Here is a 21,906-nt window from a genome sequence, read left to right as displayed (position 1 = left end):
GTTCTGACAAATGTGCGGCTGAAAAGTATGCTCATAAATTCCAGAACAATGTAAAGGCTGAAGGATTCAAACTCCAATAAGTGTTCAATTGTGACGAAACAGGCCTGTTTTGGAAGAAAATCCCAAACATGACCTACATTACCCAGGAGAAAAAGGCACTGCCAGCACACAAGCCTATGAAAGACAGGCTTACTCTTTTGTTGTGTGGTAATGCTAGTGGGGATTTCAAAGTGAAGCCTTTACTCGTGTATCACTCAGAAAATCCCAGTGTGTTCAAGAAAAACAATGTCATGAAGAATAGACTATGTGTGATGTGGAAAACTAATCATAGGGCATGGGTCACAAGGCAATTTTTCAAAGAGTGGGTTAATGATGTGTTTGGCCAAAGTGTGAAAAAATACCTCCTGGAAAAGAAATAGCCACTCAAGTGCCTCCTGTTACTGGACAGTGCTCCAGCACATCCTCCAGACTTGGAAGACCAAGTGTTTAGAGACTTCATTTTTATATAAGTGAAGTTCTTGCCTCCTAACACCACTCCTCTCCTCCAGCCCATGGACCAGCAGGTCATTTCTAACTTAAAAAACTACACAAAAGCAGCGTTTCAAAACTGCTTTGAAGTGACCTCAGACACTCAGTTGACCCTAAGAGAGTTCTGGAGGAATCACTTCACTATCCTCCACTGCATAAGCCTTATAGGTAAGGGTTGGGAGGGAGTGACTTCCAGGACTTTGAACTCTGCTTGGAGAAAACTGTGGCCAGATTGTGTCCAAGAGAGGGATTTTGAAGGGTTTGAGACTCACCGTGACCCTGATCCTGACCCTGCCGACCCTGTGGACTCTATTGTGTCTTTGGGGAAGTCCCTGGGGTTGGAGGTGAGTGGTGAGGATGTGGAAGAGTTGGTGGAGGACCACAGGGAAGAGCTTACCACTGAAGAGCTGCAAGAGCTTCAACTTGAACAGCAACAGACTGCAGCTGAGGAACTTGCTTCAGAGGAGGAGGAAGAGGGAGTGAAGGAGGTGCCTTCTTCAGAGATTAACCCTTAAACTGTCCAAACGTAGATCTACGTTTTTTCAACATTTGAAAGTATGTAAAAAAACGTAGATCTTTTTTTTTTTTACATTTGAAAACGTGTAAAAAAACTTCGATCTACTTTTTTTTTTTTGTTATATTTGAAAATATGTAAAAAACGTAGATCTACTTTTGGAGCACTACGCATGTGAACATAAATTTGTTTGGACAGTTTAAGAGTTAAAGAGGAGTGTGTAATGTGGACCAGGGTGCAAGCTTTTGTAGAGAAACACCACCCTGACAAAGCTGAAACAAGCCATATCTGCAACATGTTTAGTGACAAAACCCTGTCCCACTTCAGGGAAATCTTAAAGAGATGCCAGAAACAGAGCACCCTGGACAGTTATTTTGTGAGACAGGGGTCCAGTGACTCATGTTGGTTCTAGTGGCATTAAAAGACAGAAGGAAAGTAACCCCAGAGAAGGCATTGCTACCTAAAGTCTTCATGGAGGAGGATTTCCCATCCAAACACTAACTCCTCCCTTTTTCCTCCTCCCTATCTTCCAGAAGCCAGCATTAGCCTTCAATAGAGGTATGTAATACTTACATAACTAAAAAATTTTTTTTTTTTTTGTGAATATTTTTGTATGGAACGAATGAATTTTATTTCCATTAATTCTTATGGGAAATATTAATTCGGTTATCGGCCGACCTTTAGGATTAAGGCCGATAACCAGGGATCCACTGTACCAATGTTCACTGGTGGCAGTGCTAATAATGCAATGCACCATCAGCAATGTGGGGCGCCACTCTGTCTGACACTGTGTTTCAAGGAGTTTCATGCACTCCATCACTTCTGAAAACACTGCTGGGACCTATAAAAAATTTGTGAAATAGGGCCCCACTTATACGGGAGGTTAGGTTCCAAGCTACTGCCGGAAAGCGAACATCACCAGAAAGCAGAATGTCATTTTTCGCACTTATAAATGCATATAAATGCCAGATAACAAGTTTACACTAACATATATTAAGTTGGCAGTGGAACTAGGCATTAAAAACAATAAACAGTAAAACACACACAGTACACTCATTGCTTACCTTAAAATATTTGTAGTTTTAATGCAGAGTGAGAAGCGAGTAGTACAGTGGAACCTCAAAAATCGAACTGCTCCCAACACAACCAATTATGTAAGTGTATTTTTGTAAGTGCTTTTATAAGTGTATTTTTAAGGATCTGAAACGGACTAATCTAATTTACATTATTCCTGATGGGAATAAATTCATTCGGTAAAGGCACTCGAACAGACTTCTGGACCGAAGAAAGTTCGATATTTGAGGTTCCACTGTATTTATTTTAAGAAGTCAGGTGTGGGAAGTATGGTAGACAGCCAGGCCACCCCACCCACATGTAATATACTATGACATTTAAAGCACCCCAGAGCAATAAAATGCATATACAGTACACTCATTATTTACCTTAAAATATTTGTAGTCTTAATGTAGGGTAAGAGGTAAGTGAATAAGGTAAAACTAATAAATGAGAGAGAGAGAATGAGCAAATGAGAGAGGACAGAGATGTGGAATTTGTAAACAAACGGATGAATGCGTCTGGGTATGGTTCAGACAAATTAATTTTCGTGTTTGTGAAACTTATACCACAATACAAACCTTACATTGTGTACAAGTTGTTTCCACATAGGTACAGTAGAATAAATAAAGAGCAACACTCCCATTCTCATGTAACACACCATTTTTAGAAGGACTGGCCCTCTGAGTGAAGGCAAATGAAAGGAATAATTTTCTATAGTTACCCCAAGTAATACCATTGTGTACACATTTTCTTTGGTGCTGGACTAGAGGAAATGTTATTTTTTCTGATAATCCAGCAAGATGACTGGAAAAACATCTCATATTTATGTCAATTTGTTCTACTGTGGGGCATATTTATCATATTCATATGTTACGTAGCGTGTTTATTACATAATTATGAAAAAATTCATAGACAGATTAATGGAAATGTTTATATTAATGTAATATATGACATTTAATGTGCCTCAGAGTGATTATTATTGTGTTTTATTATTATTATTAATATGGCATCTTCGAGACTAATAAGACACTCTTAGTGACTTTAATGTATATCTGCATGCCAACACAGTGTGTAAGTTTATTTAGGTACAATGGAACCTTGGCTTACAAATTTAATCCATTCCGTGACCTTGTTCGTATCCTGATTTGTTGGTATGCCGAGTCAATTTTCCTCATTTAAATTAACTGAAATGCAATTAATCCGTTCCAGCCTCTCAGGAGGCATGACAAAATAATGCTAATATCAACTCTACGGCTTAGTTATCTATAACAATTCATCTAATATGACATAATAAACAATATTAATAACACATAAACATGATATAAACTCTAGAATGAATAAAATAGGCCATAATATGGCAAGCGATGGTGACGCCAGCAGTGGCAAAAAGCATCCGCCATTTACTCTCCCACTCTAGTATCTTCCCAGTCCATAACCCCACACCTAGCTTGTGTTTATCTATGATTAGTGGTGAGGTTGTCACATATGTAACCACAGGTGTGGTCAAGACAGATGTATATATAGGTGAAGACATGATCACTGTGGCTACAGTGGTGGTGGTGGCAGTGGCCAACTGCCACCACCACTACTGGTGCCTCACCACCAGCAGTAGGCCATGCTGCCACTCACGTTGCTGCCTCAGCTGATCTACAACAAAGGCCACCATCCCCCACCCACCCACCCACCACACCAGCCTCCACAACCACAACCACCTGTCAATATCCAGTACCCACCAGCAGACCGCACCTGGGATTGGCAGGAAGCTGCCAATTTTGTTCCAAATCCCCATCAGTTTGATGAAAGCCAAAGTGGAATCCAGCCATCTTGTACACTTGGGAACAATGCCAGTGAACTGGAATGTTTCAAGTTATTCTTTGACGAACCCCTGATGGAAATTATTGTCAGGGAAAGCAACAGATACTATGAGTACATCATGGCAAACACAATACTTTCACCAAACTCACACCTACACCAGTGGAAGGAGACAACTGTGGCTGAGATGTATCTTTTGTTTGCCACAATAATGCTTATGCCACAGTGGTCGACAGACTGCCTGATTGCAACCCCAGGTTTCAGTGATATAATGGGAGTGAATCGATTTGTGCTACTATTATGTATGCTTCACTTTTTAGACAAAACCAGGCCTGACAGAAATGACAGGTTATATAAGATTAGGAATGTGTTTTTGTATCTGAAACAGAATTTCAATATGTATTTTTATCCCTTCAGGAAGCTTGTCATTGATGAATCTTTGATTCTGTTCAAAGGAAGACTCATTCAAGCAGTATATACCAAGCAAGAGGAAACGCTTTGGTATAAAGTTGTGCTCTGTGATTGTTATAGTGGTCTTGAATTGGATATAATTGTGTACACTGGAAGTAATACATTGCAAGATACCAAGAAGTTACTGGGTATCTCCGGTGAAGTGGTTAGAACCATAATGGAACCATATACACAAATAACCCGCACATAGAAGAGCTTACGACAACGTTTCAACGTTATGTCGTCGTAAGCTCCTCTCTTCTATGTGCGGGTTATTTGTGTATCGTTCCAGTCACGGTATTGTGCCTTTTTTTGTTATTTATGGAACCATATCTTGGTAAGGGACATATATTATATACTGATAACTGGTACACAAGCCCCTTACTCAGTGATTTCTTGCGAGTGAACATGACAGATGTGTGTGGCACAGTGCTTGCAAATCGTAAATATATGCCCAGGTTTGACGCTGGCACTCGTAGAGGTGAGGTGCAGGCGTTTGTTGGCAATGACATCATGGCATTTCGGTGGCACGACAAACGAGATGTCACACTGTTGTCATCAGTTCACCCTAATGAAATGGCAGACACTGGCAGGCAGCATAGAGAAAGCAATGAACCCATCCTAAAACCTGCAGCTGTGATTGACTACACCCTCAATATGCATTCAATGGACAAATGTGGCATGCAGATCGGGTTTGCTGAGTGTGTTCGCAAGAGTTAAAAGTAGTACATAAAACTCTTTTTCCATATTCTGGACATTTCCATGCTCAATGCTTACAATATAAATGAGATGAGGACCAGAAACAAACCACTATATGGCGAATTTTGTTTGTCTGTCATCAGACAAGGAATAGCACCTGCAATAGAAAACCGCCCACGAAATTATCAACAACTACCTTCTCGTCTGAAGCATGGTGATCACTTCCTAACAAAACTGCCTGCTACTGCTTTCAAGAAAAAGGCTCAGAAGAGGTGTTACATCTGCGCACATACAAAAAAACACCCAAAACAATTCAGAGACACTCGTTTTATGTGTGAGGAGTGTAAAACACCATTGTGCATGACACCATGTTTCAAAGACTTCCACAGGCTGCAGAACTTCTAAAAACATGTCCTGTGACTGTATATGTGTATATAAAATATAGAAAAATAGTAATAAACAACATTTTGTATTGTTCATTTGTGTAAATAAGTTTTGTAAACAAAATAGTGACAACAGTGTTAGTGCAGTTATTGTGTAGTATAGAAAAAGAAATGACTTACAAAATAGTGTTCATATTGGTCTCACAAGGCATAAAAGTTACTTGGAAAAATATAATTAAAAAATAATAGAAAATAGTACCGAAAATAGAAAATAAACTAATACCGGGAGACTGGCAGTCGACGATGTTACCGTATGCCGGTCATTTTCTGTCAACTTCACGCCTCCATATCTCGGTAAGTTTTTTTTTCTTTTTTCAACAAGTCGGCCGTCTCCCACCGAGGCAGGGTGACCCAAAAAAGAAAGAAAATACTTTCAACATCATTCAACACTTTCACCACACTCACACATTATCACTGTTTTGCAGAGGTGCTCAGAATACAACAGTTTAGAAGCATACACATATAAAGATACACAACATATCCCTCCAAACTGCCAATATCCCAAACCCCTCCTTTAAAGTGCAGGCATTGTACTTCCCATTTCCAGGACTCATGTCCAACTATATGAAAATAACCAGTTTCCCTGAATCCCTTCACTAAATATTACACTGCTCACACTCCAACAGATCGTCAGGTCCCAAGTACCATTCGTCTCCATTCACTCCTATCTAACACGCTCACGCACGCTTGCTCGAAGTCCAAGCCCCTCGCCCACAAAACCTTCGTTACCCCCTCTCTCCAACCCTTTCGAGGACGATCCCTACCCCGCCTTCCTTCCCCTGTAGATTTATATGCTTTCCATGTCATTCTACTTTGATCCATTCTCTCTAAATGACCAAACCACCTCAACAACCCCTCTTCTGCCCTCTGACTAATACTTTTATTAACTCCACACCTTTTCCTAATTTCCACACTCCGAATTTTCTGCATAATATTTACACCACACACTGCCCTTAAACAGGACATCTCCACTGCCTCCAACCGTCTCCTCGCTGCTGCATTTACCACCCAAGCTTCACACCCATATAAGAGTGTTGGTACTACTATACTTTCATACATTCCCTTCTTTGCCTCCATAGATAACGTTTTTTGACTCCACATATACCTCAACGCACCACTCACCTTTTTTTCCCTCATCAATTCTATGATTAACCTCACCCTTCATAAATCCATCCGCCGACACGTCAACTCCCAAGTACCTGAAAACATTCACTTCTTCCATACTCCTCCTACCCAAATTGATATCCAATTTTTCTTTATCTAAATCATTTGATACCCTCATCACCTTACTCTTTTCTATGTTCACTTTCAACTTTCTACCTTTACACACATTCCCAAACTCATCCACTAACCTTTGCAATTTTTCTTTAGAATATTCCCATAAACACAGTATCATCAGCAAAAAGTAACTGTCAATTCCCATTTTGAATTTGATTCCCCAAAATTTAATCCCACACCTCTCCCGAACACCCTAGCATTTACTTCCTTAACAACCCCATCTATACATATATTAAACAACCATGGTGACATTACACATCCCTGTCTAAAACCTACTTTTACCGAGAAGTAGTCTCCCTCTCTTCTACACACCCTAACCTGAGCCTCACTATCCTCATAAAAACTCTTTACAGCATTTAATAACTTACCACCTATTCCATATACTTGCAACATCTGCCACATTGCTCCTCTATCCACTCTATCATATGCCTTTTCTAAATCCATAAATGCAATAAAAACTTCCCTACCTTTATCTAAATACTGTTTACATATATGCTTCAATGTAAAAACTTGATCTAAACATCCCCTACCCACTCTGAAACCTCCTTGCTCATCCGCAATCCTACATTCTGTCTTACCTCTAATTCCTGCAATTATAACCCTACCGTACACTTTACCCCCTTTTATTCTACGTAATGCCTCACGTACCTCCCCCACACTTACATTCTGCTCTTCTTCACTCATAAAAGATGGTATACCTCCCTGACCAGTGCATGAAATTACCGCCTCTCTTTCTTCCTTAACATTTAAAAGTTCCTCAAAATATTCTCACCATCTACCTAATACCTCCATCTCCCCATCTACTAACTCCCCTACTCTGTTTTTAACTGACAAATCCATACTTTCCCTAGGCTTTCTTAACTTGTTTAACTCCAAAATTTTTTCTTATTTTCATTAAAATTTCTTGACATTGCCTCTCCCACTCTATCATCTGCTCTCCTTTTGCACTCTCTCACCACTCTCTTTACCTTTCTTTTACTCTCCATATACTCTGCTCTTCTTATAACACTTCTGCTTTGTAAGTACTGATGGTAAAATTTGTTTAGCCTATAAAATTTAGAAAAAAAAAAATCTTTTCATAAGAAAAAATAATTTAATTTTTTCGAATTTTTACCGACCTTGAAAACAGGTTTGGGAGAGGGCCTGCTGACCCTGAAAGGGTTAAACATCCCAGAGCGATAAAATGCATATACAGATTACTCATTACTTACCTTAAAATATTTGTAGTCTTAACCCTTTCAGGGTCCGTCCCGTAGATCTACGGCTTCACGTTGAGTGTCTAAACTGTAGATCTACGCCAAAATTTTAGCGCCATCAAATTTAGCATGAAAGTGCTCACAGGCCTACATGTGAGAGAATGGGTCTGCGTGGTGGGTGTGCACCATAAACAAAAAATCTAGGCGCCCGCACAGCATTGTGGGAACGCCGGCTCAGTTACCCTTGTTCACCATGCCTCGTCGTAAGTCAGCTCTCACTCCCCGGAAAATTGGGATTCTCCTCTTCCTGTCTGACAGTTCTGACACTGATGGAAGTGGAAATTAAGACGAATTATATGGCTTTGATCAGTTAGTGACTGAAAGGAATGACCAGGATATCGATAATAGTGCAGAAAACCCTGACGATCCTCAACCTTCTACCTCTGGTGTGGGCACTCGTAACTCACGGTCGGTTGTACCTCAACGCAAGAGAAAACTAATATTTTCGCGTGGCCAGGCCTCTGACTTCAGTAATGATGATGATAGTGACGTGGATTGTGATTTTATTGCGCTTGACGATCATTCGAGTAGTGATAGTGAGGAATCATATTCACCAGTGAAGCGTCGGTATGTACGCCGCCGCATGCGCTCGGGTAGTGTACCCTATGCTGTGCCCAGGCGACGGAGTACATCCTGGAGTACATCCCGTGGCCCTACACCAGGTTTCGATAGTGATAGTGAGGATGATGTGGCTACACTTGGCATGGATAGACCACAGGCATCAGTAGATGGTGGTAGTGGTGATGGTAGTGGCACCGCCATGTGTGACTCACCAGCCCAGGCTGGGGCCCACACAGCTAACTCCTCAGTTCAAAGACAAAGCGGAGCGTCACCCACCAGCCCACCACAACCACAACCACCCACACAACCAGCCTATGATGTCCAGTATCCACCAGCAAACCGTATCTGGGATTGGCAGCAAAATCCCAATTTTGTTCCCAAGCCCCACCACTTTGATGACTCTCAAAGTGGAATTCTACCTACTTATCCCCTTGGAACCACGGCCAATGAACTGGAATTCTTTGAATTATTCTTTGGCCAGCCATTGATGGAAACTATTGTCAGGGAAAGTAATAAGTATTTTGAGTACACCATGGCAAATACGATCATATCACCACAGTCAAGACTACACAGGTGGAAAGAGACGACTGTTGCAGAAATGTATTTGCTTTTTGCAACAATAAAGCTTATGCCTCATGTCTATAAGCATAATAAAAAAGCATACTGGTCCACAGATCGGCTAATTTCTACCCCGGTCTTCAGTGAAATCATCCCAGTGAACAGGTTTATCTTACTGTTACATATGTTACACTTCTCTGACAAAACCAGGCCTGACAGAAGTGACAGGTTATACAAGATTAGAAATGTTTTTATGTATCTCAAACAAAAGTTCAGCATATACTTTTATCCATTCAAAATTTTTGTAATTGACGAGTCTTTGATTTTGTTCTAAGGTAGACTGTCATTCAAGCAGTATATACCGAGCAAGAGGAAACACTTTGGTATAAAACTGTTTGTACTCTGTGACTGTGACAGTGGCCTGGTGTTGGATATTGTTGTATACACGGGAAGTAAAACATTGAAAGATACCAAGATGTTATTGGGTATCTCAGGTGACGTAGTGAGAAACATGATGGCACCTTATCTTGGTAGGGGCATACATTATATACTGATAACTGGAGAGTTATTAAATGGAGAGTTAGAGGTATTGGGAAGATGGAAGGAATATTTTGAGGAATTGTTAAATGTTGATGAAGATAGGGAAGCTGTGATTTCATGTATAGGGCAAGGAGGAATAACATCTTGTAGGAGTGAGGAAGAGCCAGTTGTGAGTGTGGGGGAAGTTCGTGAGGCAGTAGGTAAAATGAAAGGGGGTAAGGCAGCCGGGATTGATGGGATAAAGATAGAAATGTTAAAAGCAGGTGGGGATATAGTTTTGGAGTGGTTGGTGCAATTATTTAATAAATGTATGGAAGAGGGTAAGGTACCTAGGGATTGGCAGAGAGCATGCATAGTTCCTTTGTATAAAGGCAAAGGGGATAAAAGAGAGTGCAAAAATTATAGGGGGATAAGTCTGTTGAGTGTACCTGGTAAAGTGTATGGTAGAGTTATAATTGAAAGAATTAAGAGTAAGATGGAGAATAGGATAGCAGATGAACAAGGAGGCTTTAGGAAAGGTAGGGGGTGTGTGGACCAGGTGTTTACAGTGAAACATATAAGTGAACAGTATTTAGATAAGGCTAAAGAGGTCTTTGTGGCATTTATGGATTTGGAAAAGGCGTATGACAGGGTGGATAGGGGGGCAATGTGGCAGATGTTGCAAGTGTATGGTGTAGGAGGTAGGTTACTGAAAGCAGTGAAGAGTTTTTACGAGGATAGTGAGGCTCAAGTTAGAGTATGTAGGAAAGAGGGAAATTTTTTCCCAGTAAAAGTAGGCCTTAGACAAGGATGTGTGATGTCACCGTGGTTGTTTAATATATTTATAGATGGGGTTGTAAGAGAAGTAAATGCGAGGGTCTTGGCAAGAGGCGTGGAGTTAAAAGATAAAGAATCACACACAAAGTGGGAGTTGTCACAGCTGCTCTTTGCTGATGACACTGTGCTCTTGGGAGATTCTGAAGAGAAGTTGCAGAGATTGGTGGATGAATTTGGTAGGGTGTGCAAAAGAAGAAAATTAAAGGTGAATACAGGAAAGAGTAAGGTTATGAGGATAACAAAAAGATTAGGTGATGAAAGATTGAATATCAGATTGGAGGGAGAGAGTATGGAGGAGGTGAATGTATTCAGATATTTGGGAGTGGACGTGTCAGCGGATGGGTCTATGAAAGATGAGGTGAATCATAGAATTGATGAGGGAAAAAGAGTGAGTGGTGCACTTAGGAGTCTGTGGAGACAAAGAACTTTGTCCTTGGAGGCAAAGAGGGGAATGTATGAGAGTATAGTTTTACCAACGCTCTTATATGGGTGTGAAGTGTGGGTGATGAATGTTGCAGCGAGGAGAAGGCTGGAGGCAGTGGAGATGTCATGTCTGAGGGCAATGTGTGGTGTGAATATAATGCAGAGAATTCGTAGTTTGGAAGTTAGGAGGAGGTGCGGGATTACCAAAACTGTTGTCCAGAGGGCTGAGGAAGGGTTGTTGAGGTGGTTCGGACATGTAGAGAGAATGGAGCGAAACAGAATGACTTCAAGAGTGTATCAGTCTGTAGTGGAAGGAAGGCGGGGTAGGGGTCGGCCTAGGAAGGGTTGGAGGGAGGGGGTAAAGGAGGTTTTGTGTGCGAGGGGCTTGGACTTCCAGCAGGCATGCGTGAGCGTGTTTGATAGGAGTGAATGGAGACAAATGGTTTTTAATACTTGACGTGCTGTTGGAGCGTGAGCAAAGTAACATTTATGAAGGGATTCAGGGAAACCGGCAGGCCGGACTTGAGTCCTGGAGATGGGAAGTACAGTGCCTGCACTCTGAAGGAGGGGTGTTAATGTTGCAGTTTAAAAACTGTAGTGTAAAGCACCCTTCTGGCAAGACAGTGATGGAGTGAATGATGGTGAAAGTTTTTCTTTTTCGGGCCACCCTGCCTTGGTGGGAATCGGCCGGTGTGATAATAAAAAAAAAAAAATAATAACTGGTACACAAGCCCATTACTCAGTGATTTCATGCGAGTGAACAAGACAGATGTGTGTGGCACAGTGCGTTCTAATCGTAAACATATGCCCAGGCTCAACGCAGGTGCTCATGGTGATGACGTGCAGGTGTTTACTGCCAATGACATCATGGCATTACGGTGGCATGACAAACGAGATGTCACATTGTTGACAACCATTCACCGTAATGAAATGCAAGACAGTGGCAAAGTTGATCGAGTGACTAATGAAAGTATTCGAAAACCAGTGACAGTGATTGATTATACACAAAACATGCGCTTGGTTGACAAATGTGACATGCAGATTGGTTTTGTTGACTGTGTTCGTAAGAGTTACAAGTGGTACATGAAACTTTTCTTCCATCTCATGGACATTTCAATGCTCAATGCATATAATATGTACCAAATAAAGACTGGCAACAGACCACCATATGGTGAATTTTGTTTGTCTGTTGTCAGACAACTCATAATGAAGTACCAGGTAAGAACACCTGCTATACAACAAGGTCCTCGAATTACTCAGGATATACCCAAGCGTTTGAGGAGGGAAGGTGATCATTTCATAATACAGCTTCCTTCAACTCAGAAGAAATTTGCTGAGAAGAGATGCATTGTCTGTGCACGAACAAAACGACGGCAACAAAGACGCAAAGACACTTGGTTTATGTGTGAGGAATGTAAGGTGCCTCTGTGTATGGTGCCTTGTTTCAAGGAGTTCCACAAGCTCCAGCAGTTCTAAAACCATGTCCAGTGATTGTAAATATGTAAATATATGATAGAACATTAGTATTATACAATATTTGTGCATGTTTATTGTAATAAACAACAGTGGTAAACAATAATATGATAATAACTTTAGTGCGGTTATTGTGTTCAATACAGTGAGTTTATATATATACATTATATACAGTATTGGTCTCTCAGGCCCCAAATGTTAGTAGGAAAAGAAAAAAATTGGAAAAGAAAAGAAAAAACTACAAAAACCGCTAAATAAAGTACTGCACGTATGTGGAATTCGTCGATGTTGCCGCCACCACATTATTTTGGACAAACTTCTTGGCACTGTATCTCGGTAAGTACTGATCAGAATTTTTTTTTTGTCTTATTACCTTCACAAAAATATGCTCTTTAATTCTGTAAGAAAAAATAATTTTTTTTTTTTTTTTTCAAAATTTCTTGGACACTGGAGCACCACTTCAGATTTTGGCCTTGGATCCTGAAGGGGTTAATGTAGGGTCAGGGGTGAGTAAACAAGATAAATTGACTATGAGGGAGGACAGGCGCAGAGTTACGTAAACAAACCAGGCAAACACAAGTTTTGTAAACAAAGTGTACACGTCTGGTTTGTATACAAGTTAAATTGTGTACAAGTTGTCTCTACATTGATACGGTAGAATAAATACAGAACGCCACTCCCATTCTCATGTAACACCATTTTTAGAAGAAATGACGCTCTGAGGAATAATTTTCTACAGTTACCCCCAGTCACACATTTTCTCTGATGTTGGACAAGAGAAAATGTTATTCTTGCCGTCAGTAGTAAAAGTCTGGCTACCACATCTCATATTTATGTTTATTTATTCTATTGTGGGGTGTATTTATCATCTTTATATGTTATGTATTGTGTTAAATATATAATTTTGAAAAAAATATCATGGATGGATTAATGAAAATGTGTATATTAACGTAATATACGACATTTAATGAGATTCGGTGATTATTATCATTACTAATATGACGTCTCGAGACATAAGACACTCTTACTGATTTTAATGTGTACCTGCATGCCAGCACAGTAAGTTTATTTAGGTATAATTATAATTATTAGGTAATGAAAATAATGAAAGTAGTTTATTAGATTATGTATTGGTGGATAAAAGGTTGATGGGTAGGCTCCAGGATGTACATGTTTATAGAGGGGCAACTGATATATCGGATCATTATTTAGTTGTAGCTACAGTTAGAATAAGAGGCAGATGGGAAAAGAGGAAGGTGGCAACAACAAGTAAGAGGGAGGTGAAAGTGTATAAACTAAGGGAGGAGGAAGTTCGGGTGAGATGTAAGCGACTATTGGTAGAAAGGTGGGCTAGTGCTAAGATGAGTAATGGGGGGGGTTGAAGAGGGTTGGAATAGTTTTAAAAATGCAGTATTAGAATGTGGGGCAGAAGTTTGTGGTTAAAGGAGGGTGGGTGCAGGAGGAAAGAGGAGTGATTGGTGGAATGATGAAGTAAAGGGTGTGATAAGAGAGAAAAAGATAGCTTATGAGAGGTTTTTACAAAGCAGAAGTGTTTTAAGAAGAGCAGAGTATATGGAGAGTAAAAGAAAGGTAAAGAGAGTGGTGAGAGAGTGCAAAAGGAGAGCAGATGATAGAGTGGGAGAGGCACTGTCAAGAAATTTTAATGAAAATAAGAAAAAATTTTGGAGTGAGTTAAACAAGTTAAGAAAGCCAAGGGAAAGTATGGATTTGTCAGTTAAAAACAGAGTAGGGGAGTTAGTAGATGGGGAGATGGAGGTATTAGGTAGATGGCAAGAATATTTTGAGGAACTTTTAAATGTTAAGGAAGAAAGAGAGGCAGTAATTTCATGCACTGGTCAGGGAGGTATACCATCTTTTATGAGTGAAGAAGAGCAGAATGTAAGTGTGGGGGAGGTACGTGAGGCATTACGTAGAATGAAAGGGGGTAAAGCAGCTGGAACTGATGGGATCATGACAGAAATGTTAAAAGCAGGGGGGGATATAGTGTTGGAGTGGTTGGTACTTCTGTTTAATAAATGTATGAAAGAGGGGAAGGTACCTAGGGATTGGCAGAGAACATGTATTCCCTTTATATAAAGGGAAAGGGGACAAAAGAGATTGTAAAAATTATAGAGGAATAAGTTTACTGAGCATACCAGGAAAAGTGTACAGTAGGGTTATAATTGAAAGAATTAGAGGTAAGACAGAATGTAGGATTGCGGATGAGCAAGGAGGTTTCAGAGTGGGTAGGGGATGTGTAGATCAAGTGTTTACATTGAAGCATATATGTAAACAGTATTTAGATAAAGGTAGGGAAGTTTTTATTGCATTTATGGATTTAGAAAAGGCATATGATAGAGTGGATAGAGGGGCAATGTGGCAGATGTTGCAAGTATATGGAATAGGTGGTAAGTTATTAAATGCTGTAAAGAGTTTTTATGAGGATAGTGAGGCTCAGGTTAGGGTGTGTAGAAGAGAGGGAGACTACTTCCCGGTAAAAGTAGGTCTTAGACAGGGATGTGTAATGTCACCATGGTTGTTTAATATATTTATAGATGGGGTTGTTAAGGAAGTAAATACTAGGGTGTTCGGGAGAGGTGTGGGATTAAATTTAGGGGAATCAAATTCAAAATGGGAATTGACAGTTACTTTTTGCTGATGATACTGTGTTTATGGGAGATTCTAAAGAAAAATTGCAAAGGTTAGTGGATGAGTTTGGGAATGTGTGTAAAGGTAGAAAGTTGAAAGTGAACATAGAAAAGAGTAAGGTGATGAGGGTATCAAATGATTTAGATAAAGAAAAATTGGATATCAAATTGGGAAGGAGGAGTATGGAAGAAGTGAATGTTTTCAGATACTTGGGAGTTGACATGTCGGCGGATGGATTTATGAAGCATGAGGTTAATCATAGAATTGATGAGGGAAAAAAGGTGAGTGGTGCGTTGAGGTATCTGTGGAGTCAAAAAACGTTATCTATGAAGGCAAAGAAGGGAATGTATGAAAGTATAGTAGTACCAACACTCTTATATGGGTGTGAAGCTTGGGTGGTAAATGCAGCAGCAGGGACGGTTGGAGGCAGTGGAGATGTCCTGTTTAACCCCTTCAGGGTCCAAGGCCCAAATCTGAAGTGGTGCCCCAGTGTCCAAGAATTTTCAAAAAAAAAAAAATTTATTTTTTCTTATGAAATAGTAGAGAATCTTTTTGTGAAGGTAATAAAACAAAAAGTACGAAATTTGATGGAAAATTTACGAAATTATGCTCTCGCGAATTTTCATGTGTCAGCGATATTTACGAATCGGCGATTTTGCCGACTTTGACTCCCATTTTAGGCCAATTACATTATTCCAGTCAACCAAATTCTTAGCTATTTCACTAGTATTACTTCTACTCTATCGATTGAGCACAAGAAATCGCCAAGTCAACTGTTTCAACTACAAATTAAAGTGATCGGAAATTGTTAATTTGGCCAATTTAACACAAAGTTCAAAATATTCCAATTTCAAAATAGGGTCCAGAATAAACAATGTAGGTATTCCTGGAACTAAACTAACATTTCCTCTGTTCATTAGTTACATTTTGAGACTTTACAAATAAATTCCATTTTGATTTTTTATTCACATAATGAATTTTTATTCACACCAAAAAATAGAAGATTTACTGTTATGCAATACTGTAATAATTGTATAAATATCATCACCATATTTGTGAATGCATATTAGACCCACCAGCTAGCGTGTATTAGACGTTTGAGGTCGTTTGTTTACTCTTGAATATCGGCAAAAATTTAACATTTCTGCTACTTTGAGCTCAGTTTCAAGCCATTTCCAGTGCTAAAACCAATCAAAATTATCTCTATTTCTGTAATATGTCTTCCATTCTATCAAATGAGACCAAGAAATCGCAAATAGAACTATAAAAAACATACGAAAAAACACTGCAAAGTCGCTGTTTTAATCGAAAAATCATGATTTCAGTTTTTTCTCTCATTATACACAGCGTACTGCAGGATCTGTTTTATGTGGTGCACACATACCACATAGATGTATTCTCTCATATCTAGGCCCAAATGTACCACTCACAGTTTATCAGAGTGAGCTAAGCTCATGACGTAGATCTACGGTTTGGGCCCTGAACGTAAAGCCGTAGATCTACGGGACGGACCCTCAAAGGGTTAAGGGCAATGTGTGGTGTAAATATTATGCAGAAAATTCGGAGTGTGGAAATTAGGAAAAGGTGTGGAGTTAATAAAAGTATTAGTCAGAGGGCAGAAGAGGGGTTGTTGAGGTGGTTTGGTCATTTAGAGAGAATGGATCAAAGTAGAATGACATGGAAAGCATATAAATCTATAGGGGAAGGAAGGTGGGGTAGGGATCGTCCTCGAAAGGGTTGAAGAGAGGGGGTAAAGGAGGTTTTGTGGGCGAGGGGCTTGGACTTCCAGCAAGTGTGCCTGAGCGTGTTAGATAGGAGTGAATGGAGACGAATGGTACTTGGGACTTGACGATCTGTTGGAGTGTGAGCAGAGTAATATTTAGTGAAGGGATTCAGGGAAACTGGTTATTTCATATAGTCGGACTTGAGTCCTGGAAATGAGAAGTACAATGCCTGCACTTTAAAGGAGGGGTTTGGGATATTGGCAGTTTGGAGGGATATGTTGTGTATCTTTTTATGTATATGCTTCTAAACTGTTGTATCCTGAGCACATCTGCAAAAACAGTGATAATGCTTGAGTGTGGTGAATGTGTTGAATGATGTTGAAAGTATTTTCTTTTTGGGGATTTTCTTTCTTTTTTGGGTCACCCTGCCTCGGTGGGAGACGGCCGACTTGTTGAAAAAAAACAAAAAATAATTATTAGAATTTTTTTTTTTTCAACAAGTCGGCTGTCTCCCACCGAGGCAGGGTGACCCAAAAAAGAAAGAAAATCCCCAAAAAGAAAATACTTTCAACATCATTCAACACATTCACCACACTCAAGCATTATCACTGTTTTTGCAGATGTGCTCAGGATACAACAGTTTAGAAGCATATACATAAAAAGATACACAACATATCCCTCCAAACTGCCAATATCCCAAACCCCTCCTTTAAAGTGCAGGCATTGTACTTCTCATTTCCAGGACTCAAGTCCGACTATATGAAAATAACCAGTTTCCCTGAATCCCTTCACTAAATATTACCCTGCTCACACTCCAACACTTGAAATTTTGGAGTTTCCAGACATTATGGAGAGTCTTAGTGCTTACGGATCTCACAGAGAATGTAAAGAAACTGGGTGGTGCGCGGTGACCGTATTAGAAAGTCAGGTGGGGGAAGCCGTATAGAGAGTTTTGGTCATAATTTGGATTGTATTAGCGGAATGCTGTAAAGCGAAACGCCGTAAAGCGGGCCCCTACTGTATAAGCAATCAATGAGTCATTGTTATTTTAGTCTTAGCTAGGTTTAAGTTTGCCCAAAATGCTCTACATAGCAATGGGCCTTCTGCATGCACGCTTAACCCTTTCATGGTTTCGGCCATGCTGGTACAGCTTACGCACCAGGGTTTTTGACGTACTAGTACGCCTAAATTCTAGCGCCCTCAAATCTAGTGAGACAAAGCTGGTAGGCTTACATATGAAAGAATGGGTCTATGTGGTCAGTGTGCGTGGTATAAAAAAAATCCTGCAGCATACAGTGAGTAATGAGAAAAACAAAAAACTTTTACCATGTTTTTGGATTAAAACAGCGACTTTGCACTGTATTTTCGTATGGTATTTATTGGTGTATTCTAGTTTTCTTGATCTCATTTTATAGAATGGAAGACATATTACAGAAATTGAGATGATTTTGACTGGTTTTACAAAGAAAAGTACCTTGAAATTGAGCTAAAGTAGCAGAAATGTTCGATTTTTACCCAAGTTCAAAAGTAAATAAATCATGCTATGCGTCCAACTGGTGAGTCTAATATTCTTTCACAAGTGCGCTGATATTATTTATACCATTTCTACACCAATGCAGTTGTCTGCATAACAGTAAATCTTTTATTTTTTTGTGAGAATAAAAATTCAAAGTGGAAAGCAAAAGAATGTAAGAGGGGCATGGGGACATGACTAATGAACAGAGGAAATGTTATTTTAGTGCCAGGAATGTCTTTCTTGTTTATTCTGGACCCTATTCGGAAATTGGCATCTTTTGAAATTTGTGTGAAATTGGCAAAATTGCTAAATTCTGACCACTGTATTGGATAGTTGAAATCGGTAAATGGGTGGTTTCTTGTACTCATTCAATAGAAAAAATGAAGTTCTAGCGAAATAGTTATGATTTTTGTAGACAAGTACACTGGAATTGGCCAAAAATAGGGCTCAAAGTGGGCAAAATCGCCGATGCGTAAACATCGTTGAGACCGCTAACTTCGCGAGAGCATAATTCCATAAGGTTTCCATCAAATTTCATACTTTTGGTGTCTTTATGATCGGGAAAAGATCCTCTTATCTTTTCATAAGAAAAAATAACTTTTTTTTTTTTTTAAATTTGGCCGACCCTGAGAACAAGTCTCTGAGAGGGCCTGTCGACCATGAAAGGGTTAATTGTCAAATATCTCTGTACAAAAATTGTATCATGCTGAAATAAAAATATTATCATTTGTGCAACTTTCACACCCTGTCTGATGGTAGGGAAGCTGATGAAGGAGCAACAGCTCTGAATTCATTGTTTACTTTTGCTAGTTTGGCGTAGTAGTACATTGGACATGCAGTTATCACACAAGTAGTAAACCGTGATGTGTTGTGTGGACCTTGCTGGCCGTAGATTTTCTTCAAATATGTGTGGCATATGAAGAATATTTTACAATTTATTTGATGTACGTCACACACCCATTTTGGCATGCCCTCCCAACCAGTGAACCAGCAACAGTTGGGTCCCCAATGTTATGCCAATTTCTGGTCCATCAACCAATCATGTGAAAGCCCACTAGCTCTTGCTCATATGTACCATCTTGTAAATATCCACTGTACATATTGCAAATAACTATAGAGTTTTGGTGAAGGAATACACGGATTAAGACTTTATCTCTGCTGTTTTGTTTTTCATGCGCTGCCTAGTTGAGAGTTTGCCGACTTATTTACAAACAGGCAATACAGGCCCACAAGACATCGCCTGTGCTCATAATATGGGGTGTCTGTCCTGAAGTCACTCTTGTGCTAAGGTCAAAAATATTGGCAGGTGGTAAATTTGTGGGTACAAAAAATTGTGCATACTACTGTGTTGGACACAGACAGTATTTGTGTACCAGTAATTCAGACAAAGTTTAAGGATTAAAAATGAGACTGACAGAAAAGAGGGAGAACTATGTAAGAATATTAGTATGTTGAAGCATCTGAAATTATATTGCCAAGCTCTCTAATAAACAAGACAATTGATAAATAGATGTTGGACTGTCAGGATGACTTAAAGCAAAGAACAGAGAACACTTACTTCTTTGTATGTCCAGGAAAATATCTGATGTACTTATTGTCATGTAAAGACAGGTATCTGATGGTATCTGCAACACAAAATTACAAATTATATAAATTTACCTGTTACAGCAAAGCCTCATATTTCTCTAAATGGAAACTTTACAATTTTTAAAACCTTAACCATGGAAAAAAAAATTTAATATTTTTAGCAATACCAAGCTACGCACCATCAATTTTTGTCGAACTGTAGATCGCTGAGTTTTTAGCATGTGTGAAATGTATAAGGTCAACTCCATATTTCTTGCTGTTTAAAGTTCGTTTTGATCTGAAAAAAAAAATGAAGCTCAATTTTCTTTATTCAGCAAGAAGTACAGTACATAAAGTGAAAATAAGTTTCTCATCCTGCCACTGTGAAATTAAAAGAAGTTTTTTAAAAGTGTGAGCATAAAAATTGGTTTGCTAAAAACTAATCAATATATGAAAAGTTATGAAAACAATAAATACTGTATGCTGTACTAATGTTAATTTAAATTTAAAATGTGTACTGTAGATTACAAAGTGATATTAAAAAAGATGAAAAGTTAAGAACATACCAACAGAAGAAACAGCAAGTGCTACAAACACTAAAACTGAAAAAAATATTATCCATATATTAAACACTGAAGAATAAATACCACCACTCAGCTGTGCAGCTCTGCTCTTATAGCTGCATATAGATAACCACAAAGCAAAGTGAAAAACGACACTCAATAAGTACAACCAACCAAGGTCAATTAACACTGTACAGTACAGTAGGGCCCCACTTATATGGCAGGTTAGGTTCCAGGCTACCACCAGAAAGTGGACATCACCGGAAAGCACACCATTTTTTCCACTTATAAATGCATACAAATGCCAGATAACAAGTTGACACTAAATATATTAGGCTAACAGCAGAACTAAGCATTAACCCCTAAACTGTCCAAATGTAGATCTACGTTGTTACTGCCAGCGCTCCAAACATAGATCAATGTTTTATTTTTCCTGCCTCCAAATTTGGCACAAATGGCCTGAGATACCTAGTCAGTACAGAATGAGTCTTAACACTAGGGGTGCACAGTATTAAAATAACCTGGGACCACTTACTAAAAAAATGTGGGAGCACCAGTTCAATTGAGCACCAGCTAGAGCAAACAGCATGGCAAACACCAGTGATTCACTGATGCCATGTTGTATTAACACTCCCATTTTAAGAGGAAAGTGATGGTGACTAACAGTTTAGCGGCTTTGAGATGAATGTGACCACAAGTGGTTGTAGAAATACCAAAAAGGTTGATAATAACCCATGTGCAACATTTGTGCCACATCCTTTCAATTTTGATACCACTGGTAGTGTCATCCTGCCAGAATATCCTATAACCTATACCCTAAGTACAGAAAAATGATTCTGAAACGTGTAATACATGTTCGACAGGCCAGCTGGCTGGGGGAGGGGGGGGAGGACTGGCTGACAGGCTGGCTGATTGACTGACTTTGGCTGTCTCTCTCTCCATCTGTCCAAATCTTTGTCTCTATTTCACAGGCACACACAAGTAAAGTTATCATACATAGTGTAAATTACCTAGAATAACCCCAAAAATCCAGACAAAGTGTTATACTGTGCTTATAGATATAAGGCATAATGAGCATGACTGGCAATACGCATTTTCACTTGATCAGGAATCAGATGTGAACACTCTGCATCGTGTGTAATACCTGTTGGTTCATGAGCAGCCTCTGAGACAGAAAGAGAGACAAGCAGAGACAGGAAGACAGAGATACACAGACAGGCAGACAGAAAGACAGATAAGCAGAGACAGAGATAAACAGACAGAGTTAGACAGACAGTCATGTTTATGTGTAACAGCAAAAACAAATAAAGCCAAGGTTCACTGGAACAGTGCATGATCGTCAAGTGTCACTCCACTGCTGCACAGTCAGCAGTGGAGTGACACTCTTCTTACACCATGCTACAAGGAGTTTCATATATACTCCAGCATGTCTATAACATTGCAGGGATCTATAAATACTTTTATATATTTTTAGACAACAG

At 39.4% G+C, this 21,906-nt stretch overlaps 1 protein-coding gene across 1 annotated transcript in view; it reads right to left on the bottom strand.

Annotated features, from left to right (window-relative positions):
• The window catches only part of Wdr82 (WD repeat domain 82), a 77,227-nt gene that overhangs the window by 17,852 nt on the left and 37,469 nt on the right, over nucleotides 1-21,906 (bottom strand). The window contains exons 2-3 of the mRNA XM_070094261.1: nucleotides 20,063-20,160; nucleotides 19,855-19,921 (exon numbers count right to left, since the gene is read on the bottom strand). Of these exons, the coding sequence (XP_069950362.1) occupies nucleotides 19,855-19,921; nucleotides 20,063-20,160 (165 nt within the window). The remainder of the gene's footprint in view (nucleotides 1-19,854; nucleotides 19,922-20,062; nucleotides 20,161-21,906) is intronic.

This window comes from Cherax quadricarinatus, chromosome 45 (assembly GCF_038502225.1).
Source record: "Cherax quadricarinatus isolate ZL_2023a chromosome 45, ASM3850222v1, whole genome shotgun sequence".
NCBI classification, from domain to species: Eukaryota; Metazoa; Arthropoda; class Malacostraca; order Decapoda; family Parastacidae; genus Cherax; species Cherax quadricarinatus.
The sequence above is the reverse complement of the archived record's forward strand: the minus strand, read 5'-3'. Positions and strand labels throughout refer to the sequence as shown.